The following is a 22081-nucleotide window of genomic DNA, read 5'->3' on the forward strand; positions in this document are numbered from 1 at the left end:
ACAAACCACAACACCCAAAGGGAGAGAGAATAAAAGGCAACGTGCCTGCCACAGAGGCGACGGAGGGGGGAGGGGAGGGATACTGGGAACATTGGTGATGGAGAATGGGCACTGGTGGAGGGATGGGTACTCGATCACTGTATGACTGAAACGTAAGCATGAAAGTTTGTAACTGTACCTCACGATGATTCAGTAAAAAATGAAAAAAAAATGGGGGGGGGGCCTGGAACGATAGTACAGCAGGAAGGTTCGATTCCCAGCATCCCATATGGTCCCCTGAGCACCGCTAGGAGTAATTCCTGAGTGCAGGGCCAGGAGCAACCCCTGTGCATCGCTTGGGTGTGACCCAAAAAGTAAAAATAAATCAGTTTTAAGATCCCCAACAAATTCCTTCTTTATATAGTAGTAGCTGAAATATAAAGGAATCAAGTTCAAAATATATGCTCAAAAACAATGTAACAAGAATAAGACTTACATAAACTTAGTTATATGAAAATAGGCATTATATTGTTGTATCAAATGATTTGAATTTCCTTATTTACTTAGGTTAAAATCATGTAACAATTATTACAAGTGGACTTTTGCTTAATCTTCTGATAATTCCTTTTGCCATCTCCTTTCGTTGCAGAAAGCAATATGGAATAAATTTGCTATATGCCTGCCAAGGGGATAAGCTGAGGATAAGATGACATGGACCCTGATGGTGGGAACAGTGCTGCAATATTGTATGCCTGAAACAATTTTATTTTGAACAGCTTTGTAAATTGAGATGTCTTAAAAAAAAAGACAAAACTACAAAATCACACCAACAGGACATAAGATCTATTTATTTTTTGTATATTTCACAAGTATTATTCGGAAGGGCTATTTGACAAGTTTTAGCATCAAATGCCACTCTACAAACATGTTCAACAAAAAAGGCAGTAACTCTTGGCCTTTCAAAACAGGGAGTATCATATTGCATCACAAATGACAGATGCAGTAACAGATATGGGAGTCGTATTTTAAAAAATGTCTCCTACAATGCTGTTTAATTGAAAACATAATTAAAAACAAACAGTTATGGTATATCTGTAAACTGCAGCATAAAATCCATTGGCCTACCTTCCTAAATGGTGAATCTAGTCTAAGAATATCAAGACTAGTTATTTTATCCTTAGATTTACCAATCCCAGGATGAAAGAGGCTTCAACCAAATTCAGTGAAAGGAACTATTCTTTGCTGGGGACAGGAACATGGGGCCGACAGGCAGTGGCCAAATTAAATATCCCAAATAGGGCAGTATTTTTAGAAGATCATCATAGCATATTAACATGGATAATAAGACCTGACAACTCATCAGTCCTAATACCACTTAATGAATGCCATTAGTTATATTTCAGCTTTGATAGAACTTCACTGATTTGGGTTGATAAAATTATGATTTAAGTATGAATTATCCAGAGGTATAGTTGGCTTATTAACTAAAAAGCGATTGCGGCTGTTTTTGCAGTAGAGGCCGAACTGGCCAGCCTTGATGAATCGTTATTTTTAGGTGAGCAGAGCAAGACTGAGCCGTGTGTAGAAAGACTATAATCATGTTCCTTCCAATTCTTTAATAGTCCCGACTGCCATCCTAACACAAAATGATCAATCACATAGTTAAGATTATACCCTTTAAAAACAAACGTTTCCCTAAAACTGACTAGAATCTGACCATGGACAGTTCATTTATTTCAGACTTTAGCCAATTCTGATTGTTTTCTCCAACTTCAGCTTAATATTCTTTATAATAGAACAATGAGAGCTATTTCTCAAATTACAATTGAGATCATATAAACGGAAAAACTTACCTAAAGTTTGCAAATGTCTTAAAAATACCGAACTTCGAGGCAAAACAAAACTTAGAAATACCGGAAAACCTCTGTATTCCAAGCACCAGTAATGGAAGTTAAACACACACCTACAGAAATCCTACACGAATAGGTCTTTCTCAGTGGAAATTTGAGATTTTAGCACTGTGACTTTATAGAAGGCAGGCTGGTTTAATGAGGAAACTTACTTCTAATAAGTTAAACTTACTTAAGAAAACATCATCATTTGGGGCACTTAGTATTTCCACAAACCCTCAACAAGTTTTGAGGTAGATTAAATATTATTTTTGCATTTAATAATTCAGACAGAGGTTCTATCATCACTTGTTCCAATTCACGGCAGATCTCTCTGATCTTTTTGACCAATCCTCTCTGATGTACCAACTTAATGGTAATAAATTGAAAATATTATTAAAAAAAAACAGGTTATCACCAAAAATCCTACTTTACTCTTAAACCAATCTCACAAATATACATATTATAAAGTAACCTACTTGCTCCCATTATATATATATTCAATGTGTAAGTGATCCTTAAAATGGCAAGTTAGCACATGACTGACTTTGCTCCCTTTGGGGAGGTGGAATAGGAAAATAATTGGCACACTTTCCTCAGAGCACTGGGTAGTCTTTACGTGCATGTGCTATGCGCAAGGCACCATTTACGATGATTTGGGATCATAGGAAAACAGGTATACAGATGGGGCCAAGATCCAGAAAAGAATGCCTAGATGCAGGAGGCCCTATTGAAGTCAAAGATCAAGAAAGAGGGCTGGAGCAATAGCACAGCGGGTAGGGCATTTGCCTTGCATGCGGCTAACCCGGGTTCGATTCCCAGCATCTCCTATGGTCCCCCGAGCACCACCAGGCGTAATTCCTGGTGCATTGGCCAGGAGTAGCCCCTGCTCATGCCGGGGATGACCTCCCCCCCCCCCAAAAAAAAATCAAGAAATAAACTTATTACCTAAGGCAACTTTTCCTTAACACCAAGCTACACCATTACAACTTATAGGAGGGCAGGGGGGTTTCTAAAAGAAAATGTTTCAGTAAAGTCTTTTTAATATTAAAATTATTACCAACTAGACCACGAGTAAAATTAAATTGATTTTTATTTAAGTGACATCTCTTGGGGCTGCAAAGATCCAACAGTGGGCAGGAGACTTCTTGCACATAGCTGACCCAGACTCAATCCTGGGCAACCCAGATGGTCCCCGGAGCCCAGCCAGGAGTGTTCCCTGAGCACCGAACCAGGAGTAAGCCTTGAGCATCGCCAGATGTGACCCAATCCCACCCCCAAATAAGATAAAGTGACATATATAGAAGCAAAATATCTTAGTATTTTAATATGTATATATCTCACCTATCATGTGGTTATTTGTCACAAACCTAATTCACTTTGTCTCATCATAATTACTTACAGAGTTTCCCGGGCCAGTCTTCTTAAATATGTTTCATTATAAAGTTACTTTTATTTAAACAATTGTTAAATATTATTAGTAATACAGGATTGAGTGGGTAACAACAGAGAAATTATAACATCATTACTGTGTTACAAAGTAACAGCATTCAGCAGAGGCAACTGGAGGAAGGCTATCTCATCTAAGCTTCCCGCACACCCAGCAGTGCAGCCCCACAAGATTCAAGGCAAAGAAGCAAGGAAGACGGAGGGGATCACAAGAGGCAGAATATTGAAGCTCTTTATTCTGGTGTCCCAAAAATTGACTGTGGAAGTAAAAGATCTTACATTTAAAAAGTGAGACATTAAATTACATGAACTGAAATTTTCATTAAAGTCAAAATGAGATGTTCTGCATAGACAAAAGATATGCCTAAGCAACATATCCTATTTGCACAAGGCCACTGAATATCATGGATATCAGGAACAACTGAGAAAGCATGTCCATAGCAGACTGAGCAGGTTTGAGTTTGGTTTATTCTACAGGCCCAAGACTGTAAATAAATTGCTCTTTAACATACAAAAGCTCTAATGACATACAGTGTAGTGTGGGAACTCTTGTGCTTCTGGTTGGCACATCACCTATATTTTCATGGGAAATTAATACAGGTATTTGTGAGAGGTTGTGCAAAACCACTGTATTTACAAGAATGGCACAAAGTGGGTTCAACAGTCGATGCACATGCACACTTCATTCACATCGTCAATGAAAGGTGTTCTAGCCCTACACAACTGAAGAACACGAGCTTTGACGGCAGCTGTTAAGCACTGGAGTGACTAAGTTACACCAGAGGGCAAATATTGCCCAAGTAAAGTTCTACTGTTAAAGCTGAAACAGGTTTAAGGCCATTCAAGTTCAAGCACAGAGATAGAAATGTTTTAGAGCCCCATCTATCTAGATTTGAAATACGTGACCTTTCTTCCAACTTTTGGTCTTAAACTTGCTTTTTGTTCTTTTTCTTTCTTGTCCTTACAAAAATTCAAAAGGAAATTGTGTAAGAAATCAATGTCGTACAGGTTATATTAGGTAGGAATAACATATAAAGTTATTATGAAGATAAAGAAGAAAGCCAAAACATTAGAACTGTAAAACTTGCTTGTTACTTGTTGGAACCAGTCCTAGACTAGGAGTCAGGGAATATATACAATTACTTTCCAGTAGCTTACTTCACGTTGCTAACATACCCTTTTCCATCAGTGCACTGTTAAACTAATCAAAACGTGACACGTGTATATTCCCTTATACAGCAGCACACATACTACCACTACCTATGAAACTGTCACTCGCAAATGACTTAGTGAATAAAAGGAAAAAGAGAAGGAACATCAAAAAAGAAACAATAGGAATGAGGTTCATGCAGTTCAGCTCTTTTAATCAGCCAGCCAGCTTGCTAGCAACAAGAGATGGTTTCCGCTGAGGGAGGTCCTGTGGAGTGGGGATGTGGTCACCGGTGACCTCTGCCTTATCCGGGGTTGCAGCAGCAGGAAGTTGCTTGTTCTTCATTTTTGCCTTAGCCATGTTATAATCCCCAGAATCAAAATATTTTTGCTATAAGAAAAAAAGAAAAGAATTTATGATACGGTTTAAAACTTTCAGACGCAATTACACTGTTTTAAGATACAGATGGGACCCCACATTGTCAGTATATAAAACATTTTAGTCTAGGAATTAAAAAAAAAAATCAACTAGAAGTAATCACTACCTCTCTGTGATGAACACCAGCCTAAGTCACCATCTAAGAAATCAGATAGAATTCCATTAGACCTGAAAGGATTATTCTGATTCCAGAATAACCCAAGGTTGACACCAATTTTTTCCTTAAACTACACTGGCAAGCAAAAAGTAAACAGTTAAAAAATGAAATGTAAACTTTTCATACACTAACAAGACAACTAGAAAGAAAAAAACTTCTTACATGATTTTGAAACAAGATTACATCATTCACTTAAGTGGTCTTCAACCTACCTTACCAATATTAAAACCACTATTTAAAGCTGACAGTATCATCTAAGATGAACATTAGTGTTTGCTTGTGTGTATGTGACAAACAGGTTATGCTCAGGATCGAACCCGGATTGGCTACCTACTGTATTATTGTTCCTGCTCCTCTACAAACATTTTAAAGTCATTTAAGCCAGGAATTCACTAAAATAAAAATTGAAGTTAAAATATAAATGTTGGAGTAATAAAGGCAATAGTCTCACTAGAAATTATTTAAAATGCACACGGCCTATTCTATACCTACACTTTCACTTACGATGGTAAGAGCTGGAGATATGGCTCAAACAGAAGGAGTAGCCCCCGAGCAATGTGGGTAGCCCCAAAGCGAAAACAAAAAGGCAGTGAATAAATACAAGCAGTATTTTTTCAATAATCTCATTTCTTTTTAATCATTTTTAAAATGGAATCACAGTGATACACATATTTACAAAGTTGTTCATGATTGGATTTCATTCATATAATGTTCCAAACCTGTCTCTTCACCAGGAAGTACAACTAACATTGCTCAAACGAGGGATGAATACGTGAACAACCATTCCCCAAAAACTGATGAGCGCTAAAGAACAACCTTAATACAGCTAATCTGTATAGTTCTCTGTGTCAGCATAAAAACATGAATTTACATAAATTCTAATTTTCACCTATCAGATTTTGTCTTTTTTCACTACGGGTCTTCAATACATGAGGCACTGTATGAACAAGAGATGTAACAAAGATGGGGAGCAGTCAAATCAGCATTGTACTTTCAAGTACAAGAAGGACTGTCAGTACTCAAAGGAGGGGACCCTAGCTTTCTTCAGTTTAGAGTAGGCAAAAGGGAATAACCCATTGTTTTATTAAAACGATGGTCTGAACAAAAGGGAAAAATATTCTGAGACTTCGGGTATACTTATGTGGTAAATGAAATAGCTGGGAACTCTCAACAATTGCTGAGTTCTCTTTAAAAAGGTCACATGTTCACCTCAGGGACAATTCTTTGCTACATCAAAGGCTCTAAATTAGAAACTGCCTTTGATGTTACTTCATGTAACACATTTATCAATAGTAACAAACCCGCATCATGCCCTTTTATGGCTTGCTGCAGCTTCATCCTCCCAGTCATAGACAGAGCTCATGGTGCTGGAGGCTCGTGCCACAGTTGGGAAGGGGGCAGTGGCTGCAGGTGGGCCTCATATATGCTTACCACACACCCTACCTGAGCACCTTGGCCTGTATTCCTATGTTTTAAAATAAATGGAGGACATTTAAAACATTAAGAAATATGAAAACAGGCTGGAGCGACAGCACAACGGGTAGGGCATTTGCCTTGCACACGGCCGACCCGGGTTCGGTTCCCAGCATCCCATATGATCTCCTGGAATAATTCCTGAGCAGAGCCAGGAATAAATGGCTTCATCCTTCCTGTCTTAGACAGAGTTCATGGTGCTGGAGGCTCGTGCTACAGGTCACTGGGTGTGATCCAAAAAGCAAAAAACAAAAGAAACACCCCGCCCCAACTTGATAACAACTTTTTTCATTTTTGAATGTCAGAACTCCTCTAATGCACAACACAACAGGTCTTTAAGCAGAATAACAAAGCAGCTTGCCAGATTTTTTACTGAGTTGGGTCAGAGCTACAATACACTGGGCAACCCTTGACTTACACTCAGCCAATCAGGGCATGATCCTCAGCAACACATATGCATCCCACACCTGCATCCCACACCAGTGATCCCTGAGTGCAGAGCCAGAAGTAAGCCCTGAGCACACCTGGGTGTGGCCCCAAAAAACCAATAGTAAACAGGAAAAACTTTTTTTTTTTTACTGAGTCAAAAGCCTAACAGGAGAAATTCAACATTCAGCAAATTTAGCAATGTCCACTAAACGGTAGACTAGACAGTTGTACTTAAGAGCTCTAGATAGCCTGAAAGCAATATTATCTTTAATTATTTTGTATTCTAAGAAAAGTATTCAAAAATCAAAAAAACATCATCTGGGCGACAATCTTATTAAAAAAACCTCATACCACCCTAACCTGGGCGCCACATTTAGACTACTACTTATAATTACATCAAGGGATCCCCTAAGTGACAATGTTTTGTTTTTTTGTTTTGGGCCATACTGTCAGTGCTCGGGACAATGCAGGAATAGGGCTCAAACCCCAGACTCCTTCATGCATGCAAATATACTTTAGCCCTTATCCAACAATGTGTAACTGTGAAGGCCAGTGTTTCTTCAACCTGGATTCTCAGTGTTCTTGATACTTCGTAACTCCACAAATATGTAACACAATGATTAGACTAGGCAGCATCCCTCCCAGTTCTGATTAGTCACCAAGTACAGGGTATATTGTTTCAAGTCTGAGATCTTTCAAACCTCTGGGACCTTCTCTTAAGACCTTCCAGTCTTAAAAAAAGAAAAAGAAGGAAAAAAAAAGATCTGGAGAAATACTATAGAGGCAGGGTGCTTGCCTTGCACACAGCAGACCCAAGTTCAATCCTCTCCCTCTCATATGGTTTCCCTTAGTGCAAACCAGGAGTGATCCCTGAGTGTGAACCAAGAGTAGGTCTTGAGCTCTGCTGGGTGTGTGGCCAAAAACCAAACAACCCCCCCCCCCCCAAACCCTACGAACTTTTAATGTAGAAAATGAGAGGACATTAATAGTCCAAATGTATAGCAGTTAACAATAAAAGACTGCTAGAAAGCTGCTGTAAAAATAAAGCTTACAGGGCTGGAGAGATAGCATAAACTGGTGGGGTATTTGCCTTGCACGCAGATGATTTGGATTTGACCCCGGGTATCCCATATGGTCCCTCAAGCCCTTCCTTTGCATCCCTGAATGCAAAGCCAGGAGTATGACCTGAGCACTGCCAGGTATGCCTCCCCCCCCCACCCCCCAGTCACACACCAAATAAATAAAATAAAGCAATTAAACAAAATCAAGCTTTAATGCTCTCACTGTGAAAATAAAATGCTAAACTGTGCAAGATAACCTTACTGTGGTAGCATTCAAAATGTATCAGGTATTAAATCACACTACTCTGTATATCTTACACCAAAATTCTATGTCACCGTATTTCAATAAAACTGGGAACACATTCTTTCAGAAATTGGCTTATTTAAGCAAAATTATCCATATAACATAATTAACATTTACACATATGGACACACACATGCATGGGAACATGTTTTTGTAAGAAAAGCAGATATGGACATATTTTAGGTATTCACTTAAGGAGTGATATACTTCTGTATCAGATTCCATGAACAATTTTTCCATAAATAGTCTTTCACTCTTGACTTGCATGTGAGTTTAAAGATGCCTTAATTTTTTTTTAATGAAGGGTTAGAAAGGAAAATTAAGGAACTAATAGCACACTCCAATTCACCTCATGAGAAGTAATGGTTTCTACCTCAAAGAACTGTAATTTGCACTATTAAAATGTTATTTTTTTGGATACAATATGAGGATAACTTACATGTTGTGAAATATAATATGCAAGGAGATAATACCCTATGCTTTCTCCCAGTGATTTAATTTAAAGTATTTTTAGCTTTGGTACATTTATGAAATCACCTTTAATACAAATGTTAAAAATGAGGACAAAGGGCTGGAAAAATAGTACAGGGTGCCCTTGTCTGGCACACGGCTGACCCCAGTTCAATCCTTGACACAGGATAAGGTCTTCCCAACACGATTCGACAAAACAAACCAAGACAGAGGAAAGAAGGTAACATTGTGGTAGCTAAGATATGTATATAATATTGTCACATTTATGCATATGGTAGGTTTAACTATATGTAAAAAAATTAACATAAAATCTGGGTGGAAGGCACATACGCTGTACTGTAACATGCTACTGAGAAACAGTTTCTAATTAAGACAGTAAGAGTCACATAATCAATTATAGAATGTATAACCGTGGAATATACAAAATTAAATTTTGGAAAAAAACACTAAAATATATGGACCCGATAAGGCACAAAGTATTACATATGCAGATACTCATTCCACAATGCCTCAGTACACCGACTTTATAGGATTTAACAAAGAACTTGAAAATCACATAAGAGCTTACCCCTTTTTGTAGTCGTTTCCTTAAGAAATCTGAACCTCCAGGTTTTTGTCCTAGATGAGGGTATCTTGCTTTTAATTTTGCTTCTTCAGCTTTCTCTGGACTAGTCACTTTATCTTCCATTTCCTGAAACAATTTCAATTAAATTACTTCTTTATTAAAATCTGGTAATTTAGAATAATTTACACCTTTAAATATCTGAATTCTGACTTAAGTTGTCGAATGACAAATACCGCAGCATCTGACTAAGAAATCAAGCACGGAAGCTTTAAAAACATCTCGCTCTTGCTCCCCAGATGGTCCATGTGATAGATCTATTATAACTGCGATGCATGTATAACACCCCACACACTGGATAAAAATACCAAGACAGCTCAGCTCTGAAGTCTCACTTGCCATAATTTTCTAGTCATTATAATACATTTATAGTCAGTAACCTTCTACGGAATTCATCAGCTGTTGTTCCAATATCTCAAAAACAAAAAACACAGCTTGATACTGTTAAAGTTTTTTGGCCTATTTATCCGAAGCTTTTTTACTATCAGAAACTCAGGATTCTTATCATTTTTTTAAATTAGTTGTTAGGCCACACCTGGCTGTGCTCAGGAATCACTCCTGGTGGGCTCAGAAGACCATTTGGTGTGATGGGAACTAAATTCAGGCCAGACACCCAAGGCAAGCACCCTTGCCCGCTGTACCATCTCTCTGGCCCTCTTGAGACTGCTTAATAGAAACTTCAGCAGCTTATTTACCAGCTTACTTCCTTCCAAATTAATCAGTAAGAACTTGGTATTATAGGAGAGAAATATCTTTCTCAATATTCACATCGATTACCACCCTGTAGCACTGTACTCCCATTGTTCATCGATTTGTTTGAGAGGGCACCAGTCAAGTCTCCATTGTGAGATTGTTGTTACTGTGTTTGGCATATCGAATACATCACGGGGAGCTTGCCAGGCTTTGATGTGCAGGCGAGATACTCTCAGTAGCTTGCCGGGCACTCCGAGAGGGGTGGAGGAATCGAACCCGGGTGGGCTGCAATCAAGGCAAATACCCCTACCTGCTGTGCTAGTGCTCCAGCCCATTTCCCACATATTTAACATTTATGCCAAAGATATCATCCTTTCACATTAAAAAAATGTTTCCCGAGGGACCAAAGAGATAGTAGTGAGTAGGGCACTTGTCCTCCACTCTCCCACTCCGGGTTCAACCCATACGGTTCTCAGAGTATTGCCAGGAGGAATTTCTGAGTAGAGCTAGGAGTTACCCCTGAGCACTGCCCAGTGTGCCCCCTGCCCCCCCCCCCCCCCGGCCAAACAAACAAAAATTGTTTCCTGAATAAGGATTGTCAGTATCTTAAGTCTATTCACTTTTATCACCAGACAGTATTATCTTGGGAAGTACAGCCTTCACAGGAACCCTATTTAGTAAGAAGCAAAATCACTTTATGAGTAAGCACTACAGAACAAAGAGTAAAGATAAATAAATCTGCCCTAAAAATGGAGGTTGGACAACAGCAAGCATACTCATTTTCCCCTCTGTATTTTAGCGCAGCAAAATCACACACCTCAGCGCATCTCGACCCATTAGGTCATTTATGAAGACGCAAGAATGTGAAATCCATTAAAGCAAAGTCTATTGTTCTGGTATATCAAATAATTTACAATCTAAGAACTAAGAAACAATTTCACACAATTTTTTCTGTTGTCCTTAAAATTCTATTCATGCAGTTTTATTTGCCTCTATCATCAATATTTTCATCTTGAACACACTTCTAATTTCCAGACATTAAGGATTTTTAGAACGAAGATGTTGTTGCCATATACTTTTTCTATGAAGTCTCTCTTTTTTTCCAGTGCTACGAATCAAATCTGTTATCTTACATATGCAATCCAAGTGTTTTCCACCGGGTCCCAGCCCCAGGGCGGTCTCAGGAAGCTCTAATGGTGGCAGGGATCGAACCTGGATTGGTCATGCACAAGCAAGCACGTCAATTCCTGTGCTAGATTCCAACCCCTTCAACTCCTTGTTTGCCAACCCAGGTTCGATCAGGGGTAATCCCAGAGCACTAGATGTAGTGCACGGGTGCTCCCTAGTGCAATAATCAAGACATTAAAACAATCCAAATGTCCAACCACAGATAAATAGGTCAAGAAGTTGGCATATATGGAATGGAATACAAAATAGAAAACTATGCAGTCCTAAGAACCAAATCATGCAAATGGCAGCAACATGGGCAGAACTAGAGCTATCATGCTGAGTGAAATCAGAGGAAAGAAACGATACAGAATGACCTCTATCTAGTAACTGGGCACTAACACAGGGACAAGGGCCAGAAGGGAAAAACTGACCCACATAAGTGGGCTGGGAAGGGACCGGGAAAGGGCAGGGCATCGGAGTTGGCAGGGAAGCGAGTTGGCTGCACTGTGACAGGGGTGGTGATGGAACTATGTGCATGGGGAAGCTATTAGCAGCAGCACTGTAAACCACAGAAATTCAATGAACAAAAACCAAACAAGACAAAGCTTCCAAATCACTTTTTGAAAATGAGTCAGACATTGGGAGGGGGGGCGGGGAGAGAAGGTATGGGTGGGTGGAAGACTGTCACACCCAATGGTGCACAAAGGGAATGAAGGGAATGACATTTTGAAACCAGATTTGAATTTTACTTATTTTAGTTCTGGGGCCGAGACTAGCAGTACTGAGTGACCCCAAGGGGTCAAGATGTAGTGCTGGGGACAGAAAGAAGCTGGCTGCATGCAAGGCAAGCGCTTCACACCCAGTAGTCTCTGGCTCTGAATCAGACACCTTCTTAACCTGCGTACGTGGTTAACTGTTTAAATCCAGTTGGGAAATTAAAATCTAGTTACTATTTGAGTACAAGACAGCAGGTTAATAGCAAGCAGGGGAGTCAAGTAAGAACATCACATCAAAGCCAGAGCAGTTACAGGCATGAAGGTGATTTCCTTGAACATGGCCGTCTCTGGTTCAAACCCTAGCACCCCAGCACAAGGTTGCCGGAGGATGCCAGGCATGGCCCCCAAAACAAAGTACGTAAAAGTCAAATCTGGCTTCAAAAAGTTATTTCCCAAGAAACTGTGACAAACAACTTTATTATTTTTAAGAAACAGATGCTGAAATGTTAAGAACGTTACATTTTGTAAGCACACACTGGAATGAAAACCTTTAGAGAGCTGGTTTCTATTCTGATAATACATCTTGAAGGGCTGAGAGGTTGGTAAAACCTTAAGTTCTGTCTTAAAATTTTTTTTTTTTAAAAATTGAATCTTCATGATAGACCATTTGAAAGCTGTTCATGATTGGGTTTCAGTCATACAATGTTCCAACACCTATCTCTCCAGTGTGTATTTCCCGCCACCAATGTCCCCAGTTTCCCTCCTACCAACTTTTCTTTCCCCTCTTCTTCCCTCCTTTTTCCTCCCCCCCCCTTTTTGTGCATTATGGTTTGCAATACTGGCGCTAAGAAGTCATTGTGTTTGTTCATGGCATTGGAAGATACTTCTGGAGTAGCTTTTTTTTTTTTTTAAATTAGTGAAACACCATGAGGTACAGTTGTAGACTTAGAAATTTTTGTGCTTGGGTTTCAATTATACAATGATCAAATACCCATCCCTCCACCAGTGCCCATTTCCCACCACCACGGATCCCAGTATCCCTCCCACCCCCCTCACCCCATCCCACCCAGCCTCCGTGGCAGGGCATTCCCTTTTGTTTTCTCTCTCCTTTTGGATGTTGCGGTCTGCAAAAGAGGCATTGAGTGGCAATCATGTTCAGTCCATAGTCTACTTTCAACATGCATCTCCCATTCTGGGAGTATTCTCCAAACACCCTTTATTTGGTGCTCCCTTCTCTATCTGAGCTGCCCTTTCCCTTAGAATGCACGGCTGGCCTCTAAGCCATGGAGTAATCCTCCTGGTACTGATCTCGGCTATTCTTGGGTATTAATCTCCTATTTTGTTACTTTAAGTCCCCTAGATAAATGCGATCTTTTTATGTCTCTCTCTTTCTGACTCATTTTGCTTAGCATGATACTTTCCATGTTGTACCACTTGTATGTAAATTTCATGACTTCATCTTTTCTAACAGCTACATAGTACTCCATTGTGTAGATGTACCAAAGTTTCTTTAACTAGTCATCTGTTCTTGGGCACTCAGGTAAAAGTGGGTGGTAGCTTTGGGCCGTGGATGTGACTGCTGGAGCTTCCAAAGGTAGTCCATCCCAACCCCCAGAAAGCCTGGAGATTTCAGTCACAAAACCCGAATAACCCAAATTTTCAGCAGATTTAATATCTTGGCTGAGGTCCATCCCAAGAAGGCAGAGTTCAGAGCTGTGCAGGAAGGTGGCAATTTTGGATTGTGGGAGCGAGTGGTTGTTGGGGGCTCTGCTTGGGCAGGCACCAGAGAAACCCAACCCCCTCCGATCTACCTGGGTCTGTCCAGCCTTGCAGGAGTCCAAGATTAACTGCAGCTTTTGATCTCTTTCAAAATTTATTTATGGGTTTCTGGAGCAAGGCCAATAGATGAGCTTGTATGGCACATGTCTTACACGAGGCTGATCTGAGTTCAATAGCAGGCACCCCGTATGGTCCCCCTGAGCACAGTCAGGTGTAATTCGTAAGTGCAGAGACATGAGTAACCCCTCTCTGAGTTCCGGGAAGTTGCTGCTAGTAAGAGTGGATAAGCTTGGGCTGACATGTCACAGGTGTGGCACTCTGGTTGGTTTGTTTTACTGTTCTGGTTCTTGGTTATACTATGATTGCTTCCATTTTCCTGAAAACCTAGAAATCGTTTTCCACACCTGACCCGAATGAAGCCTGTAATAAGCACTTGATCCATTCCAGGAGTCATGATTCCTGGGGTGAAAACTCCAGAAACCATTTCAGCTGCAAAGAGTGGGGAGAGCTGAGCACATCTCCTGGCGATTTTTGTTGCTGTTTCTTCCCCCAACCAAACTCAAAGAAGCAAACACCAAACATGAAGGTGACCCAACGATGGGAACAGCCATGCCCAGTTTCCTGGGATGCCCTCTGTAACTTCTGGAAAGTCAATAGTCCCAGTATACAGGGAGCCTGCTCAGGTGAATTGAGAGCTGTACCTGCAGCTGCAACGTGACCGTGTCAGAGGATACCCCACAAACCCCAGGCACCGGCAAGCAGTTTTCTGAGCAAGCTGATAGGTTTTGCCTGGTCGGCCATGGCCTGACCTGCAGTGTGCCAGTCTGTTGCTAGCCTGCCCAGCTCCAACGCCCCTCAAATTCTCTAAATTTTAACTACAGGCTGCGAATTGGGAAAGCAGACATTTAGAATACTTCAAAATCCCCCTGTATGAAGTCTCTACTTTCTAAATATACTCAGAGACTACTTTAAATAATAATCCTTACATTGTATGACTGAAACCCAATAACGAACAGCTTTGTAATGGTCTATCTCATGGTGATTTAAAAAAAAGTCCGCCTGACTTTTAACTCCCCCCCAAAAATTCCTCTTAATACATATGCCCCCAAATAATTCTCATGATATTCCTTAGGACCTAGCATTTATTAACTTGCCTTTTAAAAAATGATTCTATTGAAATACATCCTACTCAATCAGGGTGCCATAAACTGAGAGTAAGTTTGGGTAAATGAAACCGCTTTTTAGCTCTTTGGAGTAACACACAAACATCAGCAGTAATAATCTGACCACTGTAAGCAATTCTCTACCTGTTTAGCAATAGCCATTCAAGCATTCACTGGTGAGCAAGTAAAAAAAGTTTAACACGAGCCAAAAACCTTTTGGAATACTTTCAGAAAGGCAGCAATGTTGCCAGCAACCTCCGAAGTCCTGTCATTCTAAGTCTCTGCTGCCTGCATGTGCTGGAATGAAGTCAGGACAGACATACACTATGGAGGGCAAACTGCTAAAACAGTAAGTAAAGGCCCTCCCGTTGATCATCGATTTGCTCGAGCGGGCCCAGTAACGTCTCCATTGGAGACTTTGTTGTTACTGTATCTGGCATATCGAATACTCTCCGTAGCTTGCCGGGCTCTCCGAGAGGTGCGGAGGAATCGAACTCGGGTGGGCCATGTTGGCTGCGTGCAAGGCAGACGCCCTACCCGCTGTGCTACAGCGGTAGGGCGTTTGCCTTACAAGCTAAAACAGTAGAATGCCTTTAAAAACTTTTCTAAGGTTACCTCTAGACTAAGAATAGAAGGTTGCACAGAAAACAAAGTAACACACTGTGCTGTGAATTTAAAATATTCTCCAGGGCCAAAAACTAGCTCAGCGGGCTTCCCTGCATAGCCACTGTGCTCTCAGGCCCAATGTTTTGTCTACGGGGCAAGGAACCACACTTGGTGGTACTCATGACTTACTTAACTTAGAACTTTTAAAACTAAGCTTAAAATTTAATTTAGGGGGTATAGAGATAGAACAGCAGGTAGGGTGTGTGTGTACCTAGCAAACGGCCAAGCTGGGTTCAATCCCTAGCACCCAATGTGGTCCCCAAGCCCACCAGCAGTGATCCCTGAGAGAAGAGCCAGGTGCAGTCCTAAAAGCAACAATATATAAACAACAAACACAAAACACTGTCCTCCCGTTCATTGATTTGCTCGAGCAGGCCCAGTAATGTCTCCATTTTGAGACTTGTTGTTACTGTTTTTGGCATATTGAATATGTCAAGGGCAGCTTGCCAGGCTTTGCCGTGGGCAAGATACTCTCGGCAGCTTGGGGGGCTTTTCGAGAGGGGCAGAGGAATCCAACCCGGCTTGGTCGGGCTGGCAGCGTGCAAGGCAAATGCCCTACCGCTGTGCTATGGCCCCAGCCCAAAAGCAACAATATATAAGATTTAACTTTCAAAACTCATTTGTCCGAATTTATATTTATAGGGTCCTCCTTCAGCAGTGTTTTGCAGGGCTCTGTGGTCAATCCTGGCAACACTTAACTGGGTAGTACAAACCCTACAATTTGGTGCTATGGCCCAGTAGAGCTAAGGGGCCTGCCACCAATGGCTGAACTCAGGAACTCAACAACATGTCTAGCATGCTCTGCTATGGAAGTTGGGAAAGGGGAGATTGGGATCTTCCCAGGCTGTTCAAATGTTAATGCTTTGTTTTCACTGCAATAATAGTCTAAAGTGTTCCCCACAGTGAGAAATACTGCCCTTTGGGTAAGGGGCAGTTGCTTTGAGGTTGCTTTGATGGGGGATGGGGTATGTGGTGGTAGCAGTAGTCTCAAGTACAGCTGGGGAAGGATGCTCTTTCTTTGGTTAAAGAAGGCAGGCTTTAAGGGAATCAGTGTTCCTCACCCCCTCTTAAAAGGGTGCAACAGACAAATTAAGTGGGAAATCTTTAAGAGTCTGTCACTGTACTCCCATTGTTCATCGATTTGCTCGAGTGGGCCCAGTACTGTCTCCATTGTGACAATTGTTACTGTGTTTAGCATATCGAACACATCACGGGTAGCTTGCCAGGCTCTGCCGTGTGGGCGAGATACTCTCGGTAGCTTGCTGGGCTCTCGAGAGGGGCGGAGGAATCGAACTCCAGTCGGTCATGTTGGCCGTGTGCAAGGCAAACGCCCTACCCGCTGTGTTATCGATCCAGCCCCTCTAAGAGTCTAAATGATAATAACAACAACAATATCATCATTATGATCATATTTCCTGATTGCTTGAATTGCTATATTATATTGTTAAACCCTATTTGATTTCTGTGTCTGAATTTCATTATGATAGTCTCAGCTGTTCTAATTGCCAAGGATGAAAAAATATATATAACCAAATGTTCTTATACAATTAAATGACCACCGAATTTACTCGTAAAAGGTAGGGAGGTAGTGGGGTGGGCACAGAGAGCTTGCTCAAGTGACTGAGAGCATATGCCTAGCATGAAGAAGGCCTCGATTTGATCCCTGGCATTGTGTGGACGCCAGGATTAGCCCTGGCGCACAAAGTACCAGAGATGCTTTGCCCCACATTAAGCCCTCACCCACCCCAGCAAAAGAAGGGAGCCTATGGAAGTGTTAACTTGTCATACTCAAAGGAGCAATAGCACAGCGGGTAGGGTGTCTGCCTTGTACACGGTCAACCCGGGTTCGATTCCTCTGTTCCTCTGAGAGCCCGGCAAGCTCCCCATGGAGTATTTGATATGCCAAAAACAGTAACAAGTCTCACAATGGAGAAGTTAATGATGCCCGCTCGAGCAAACTGATGAACAACGGGAGGACAGTGCTATAACTCAAAGGTCCCAGTACTGGCAACAATGGGTGTGGTGATTGCCTTGCATAGCAGCTGGCCCGGATTCGATCCCTGGCATCCTATATAGTTACCAGGAGTAATTCCTAAGTGCAGAGGCAGGAATAACCCCCGAGTGTCTGCCAAGTGTGCTCTCCCCGCACCCCCCCCCAAAAGAGTTCTAGCTCTTTAACAATCACTATGTCATTACACTGAAAATTTAGTTTCCCAAAATACCACATGCCACTCTGAATTAGTAATTGCCTTTTCATCTTAATTCTAGACCAGTATGATAGCTTATATTTTTGTTTGTACAAATTTAATATTCCAATAATAGTTTTATTCTTTTAACAAAAGTGCACACACCAGCGAAACACCTAAATGAGATTACCCAGAAATCTCTGGCTCTAAGGTCAGTCCACAATTGTACCCCACATTCTTGGCTAGCCTGGGGGACACACAAGAGCCTTTCGTATAAACCAGGCTGGCTGAGAGATGATGGAACAAGAAAGGGATCTTACAGAAAAAGCATGTCGAAGCACCTTTTTACAAAGATGGGATCCCAGTCCGGTAACAGATCCAAAGGTGAGTCACTAGGAATAGATGAGGTAGGCAAGGTTTGCTCATTCTTGGACTGCCTGCCCAGAGTGTCCCCAAACGATCAAAGCAGCCCAGAATTTGGCAACTGGATGTCCCACTACTTAACTGACTAGTCTGATGTCTACAGTCCGAGGCACTCCAAGAGTTTGTCACTGCAGGGGGTGACAAACTCTAGTCCAAACAGTGAGCTGATCTGTAGCCAACCCAATTATGAGGGGAAACGGGGTAGGGACACCCGTCTATGTTTGCAAGCACTTAGTCCTCTCAGGAATCCATGAAAACTCAGGGCGAAAAGATAAGAGTTTGGAGGTGAAAAGGAATAGCCAATTGGAAATTAAGGCTTGTATGGGAAAGGAAAGAGACTGGGGAGGAGGGAAGAGGCACCCTTAGTCACAAGGGGAAGGTCCTGTAGACTAACCATATAGAGACTCCCTGGAGAGTGGCACCAACTAGGATTCCTGCTGGAGATCCTGTCTTCCCCGAGATGAAATGAGAGAGTTCTCCTGCCCCTTCCACTCAAGGGCGAAACCCACTATCTCCCAGGCTTCGAAAATGATACCCTGATCCTCAATCTCCAGCAAATTCAGGACCATCTCTCTCATCTGGAGTTTGGGGGGGGAAAGGGAGAAAGGAATTGGGGAAATGACTCAGCCTCCATATTGTGCTGTAGCGAAAGCATAGTGGGTAGGGCATTTGCCTTGCACGCAGCCGACCTGGGTTCAATCCCCAGCATCCCATATGGTCCCCCTAGCACAGCCGGGAGTAATTCCTGAGTGCAGAGCCAGGAGTAACCCATGTATCGCCAGGTGCGACCCAAAAAGAAAAAACAAAACAAAACAAAAAACATTGTGCGCCAAAATTAAGGAGCACTTAACTGGACTCTGAGGGGCTCAAGGGATGAGCTGTAAAAGAACTTACCAAAGAGCAAGACAGACAAGAACAAGCAAACGCAATAGTCTATTACAGAGTGTAATAGTTACAGGAATGCAGTGCTCTTCCTTCAGAAGGAACCCTGCCCAGCACGCCCAGGGGAGGTGGGGCCATACCAGTGGTACTCAGGACTTACTCCTGGCTCTATTCACTTCTGGCATGGCTTTGGGGAATATATGTGATGCCAGGGATTAAACCCAGGGCCTTCCACATGCAAGGCAAGAACCCTACTATCCACATGCAAGGCAAGAACCCTACCCATTGTACTATCTGTCTGGGTGCCCCTCAAGACAGCAGGGAGGTTTGGTTAGACATACTACTGATTTCGGAGACCAGTAACACTGGGAAGTTGGCGCGTAGGTGGGAAAGAAATGATCGCAGGAAGGGAGAGAGTGTGTGGTGTCATACAAATCAGGAAAACCAACCAGAGAATTTTTTCCCATTGGAACCATATTGGATCACTTCACTCAGCTAAAGAAATACAGACTCAGTTCTTACTCCATACAGGCCTTTCCTTTTTTTTTTTTTTGGGGGGGGTGTCACACCTGGCGATGCACAGGGGTTACTCCTGGCAGTGCAGGGTGGGGGGGTGGGGGGGAGGAGACCATAAGGGATGCTGGGAATCTAACGGGGTAGGGTGGGCCACATGCTAGGCAAATGCCCGACCAGCTGTACTATCGCTCCAGCCCCCAGGCCTTTCCTTTTTACCTTAAGTTTTCAGAGACAATAGGCTAGGCAAAACAAAACTAAAGGTGTTTTGTCTAACATTTTGAATTAAATGAAATTATTGGCAATAATCCAATTTTGGAGTTTCCCAACTGTTAGTTAGCAGGAGATCTAGCTCGCAGGATCTGAAAATTCTCATGTTTGGGGGGAAATTATCCACAAACCTGGAACTTCATATCTACAACAATCCTTACTTCAAGAAGTACCCTTTATTATATTATATGATTAATGCATGCTTGGGTCCTAACTGCAGTGCTAAAACCAAATGTTTGGGGCCAGGTGGAGTTTGGGTGAGATCTGGCAGTGCTGGGGATCCAACCCCAGTCCCAATGCAAGGCCAGCAACTTAACCCTATACTAATCTTCTAATGCCATACCCTCATGAAAACTATCTAAACTCTGCTGTAGAAGTCAACTCCTTCCGCTCTGCCCACATACTAACAAAATCCGTAAGAGAAAGTTACCAGCAGAGAACTTAATGCATTCGTCAGGTCAAATAGATTAATCTTCTATTTAGGACAAGACCACAGACATTATTTGGTGTCCTCCCCTTGCCGGGTTCATAAACCATAAATCATAAATAGGGGGGGCTGGAGCGATAGCACAGCGGGTAGAGCGTTTGCCTTGCACAGGGCTGATTGCGAGTTCGATTCCCAGCATCCCATATGGTCCCCTGAGCACCGCCAGGAGTGATTCCTGAGTGCAGAGTCAGGAGTAACCTCTGAGCATCGTCAGGTGTGATCCAAAAAAGCAAAAAACAAATAAATAAATAAAAATCGTAAACAATAAATAACGGTTACAAACATAATACTGCAATAAGCTGACATTTTTCTTGGTCAAGTGTTAAAGATGAGAGACAGGCATATATACCTGAATGAGGCGATAAATTGTTTCTCTCTCTCTCTATATATATATATACATATACATACACACACTGCTTTTTTGGGTCACACCCGGCGACGACGCACAGGGGCTCCTCCTGGCGGATGCCGGGAATCGAACCCGGGTCGACCACGTGCGAGGCACACGCCCTCCCCGCGGTGCTATCGCTCCAGCCCCAAGTTGGCTTATTTTTTGGGAGCCTGCTGCGCGCCCCAGGGCCCAGCACCTGGTTGGTCGTAACCGAATCCTGCCATGGGGGGGGGGGGGGGAGACACTTTCCCGGGTAAGAACATCAGGATCGAGTGCGGAACAGCGACGCGAGGGCCGCGAGCACCGCTCGGAGCGGAAGTCTGGAGCCGGCCAACAAACCAACCCCACTTCTCCGCGACGTCCCGCTTCCCGGGAAGGGCGTGGCGACGCGCTCAACGATCCCCGGGGACCTCCGGGCCGGCCCAGTCCGCGGGCGTGGCGGCCCCTCGAGTCGGGCTGGACCCGAGTCCCACCCCCCCACCCCCCCGCTGCAAAGCGCGTGCCGAGGTCCGGCCCCTCGGCCAAGGGCGCGAGGAAACCCACCCTCCGCTCCCCCGGGGGGCGCCCCCACCCCCGCCCGCGGCTCGCCGCACCTCGGGGCGCCCGGCGCGGGACTCCCGGCCCAGGGTCTCCCACAGGGGGCTCGGCCCGGGGGCGCGGGGAGACGCCGCCAGCGCCCCGCCCGCTCCGCGCAGCCGGGCCGCGCCCCCCGCCCGCCCGCCCGCGCCGCGCAGGCCCCGCCAGGCCCGGCCGCTCCCGCCACACTCGCCTTCTGCTCCTCGGCGGACGCCGCCTCCGAGCCCTCCGCGGACATGCTGCTGCCCCCTCCGCAGGCCACGCGCCGGGACCCGAGACGATGACCGGGTGGCCGAGGCCTCCCGAGGCCCCACCGCCGCCCGCCCGCCCGCCCCGCCGCCCTGCTCCGCGCGCGCGCGCGTCCACCACAGAACCGCCGCCGCCGCCGCCGCCGCCGCCGGGAAGATGGCGGCCGCCTTATGACGACAGGGCGGCGCGCCGCGGCCACGCCCACCCGCGCCGCGGCCCCCGCCCAGCCCGCGGCGCCCGCTCGCGCCCCGCCTTGCCTTCTGGGAGTTGTAGTTCGCAAGCGGCTTCCTGGGAGTTGTAGTTCGGAGGCGCGGCCGCTCTCCCGGCCCTCCTTATTCCGTTCTCGGAGCTCGCTCGTTCGCGCTCACCAGGGCCCTCATCTTCCTCGTCGCGCTGCCTTCCGGTGCCGCTCACACTTGCTCCAGGGCTCTGCAGGACCTTGTGGCTTCCTGCCACGAGGCTCAGCCCCTTGGCTTTGCCTTTCACTTCTCCTAG

General features: G+C 43.8%; 1 protein-coding gene across 1 annotated transcript; it reads right to left on the minus strand.

Moving 5' to 3' along the window:
- Positions 1 to 4311: 4311 nt before the first annotated feature.
- ARPP19 (cAMP regulated phosphoprotein 19) lies at positions 4312 to 21671 on the minus strand. Its single transcript, XM_056115407.1, has 3 exons — positions 21531 to 21671; positions 9369 to 9491; positions 4312 to 4857 (listed from the first exon to the last, which is right to left on the minus strand). The coding sequence occupies exons 1-3, from the start codon at positions 21573 to 21575 to the stop codon at positions 4684 to 4686; spliced, it is 342 nt and encodes a 113-aa protein (XP_055971382.1). The 5' UTR covers positions 21576 to 21671; the 3' UTR covers positions 4312 to 4683.
- Positions 21672 to 22081: the final 410 nt, after the last annotated feature.

The sequence above is a fragment of the Sorex fumeus genome, unplaced genomic scaffold (genome assembly GCF_029834395.1).
Source record: "Sorex fumeus unplaced genomic scaffold, SorFum_2.1 ptg000029l, whole genome shotgun sequence".
In the NCBI taxonomy this organism is placed as follows: domain Eukaryota; kingdom Metazoa; phylum Chordata; class Mammalia; order Eulipotyphla; family Soricidae; genus Sorex; species Sorex fumeus.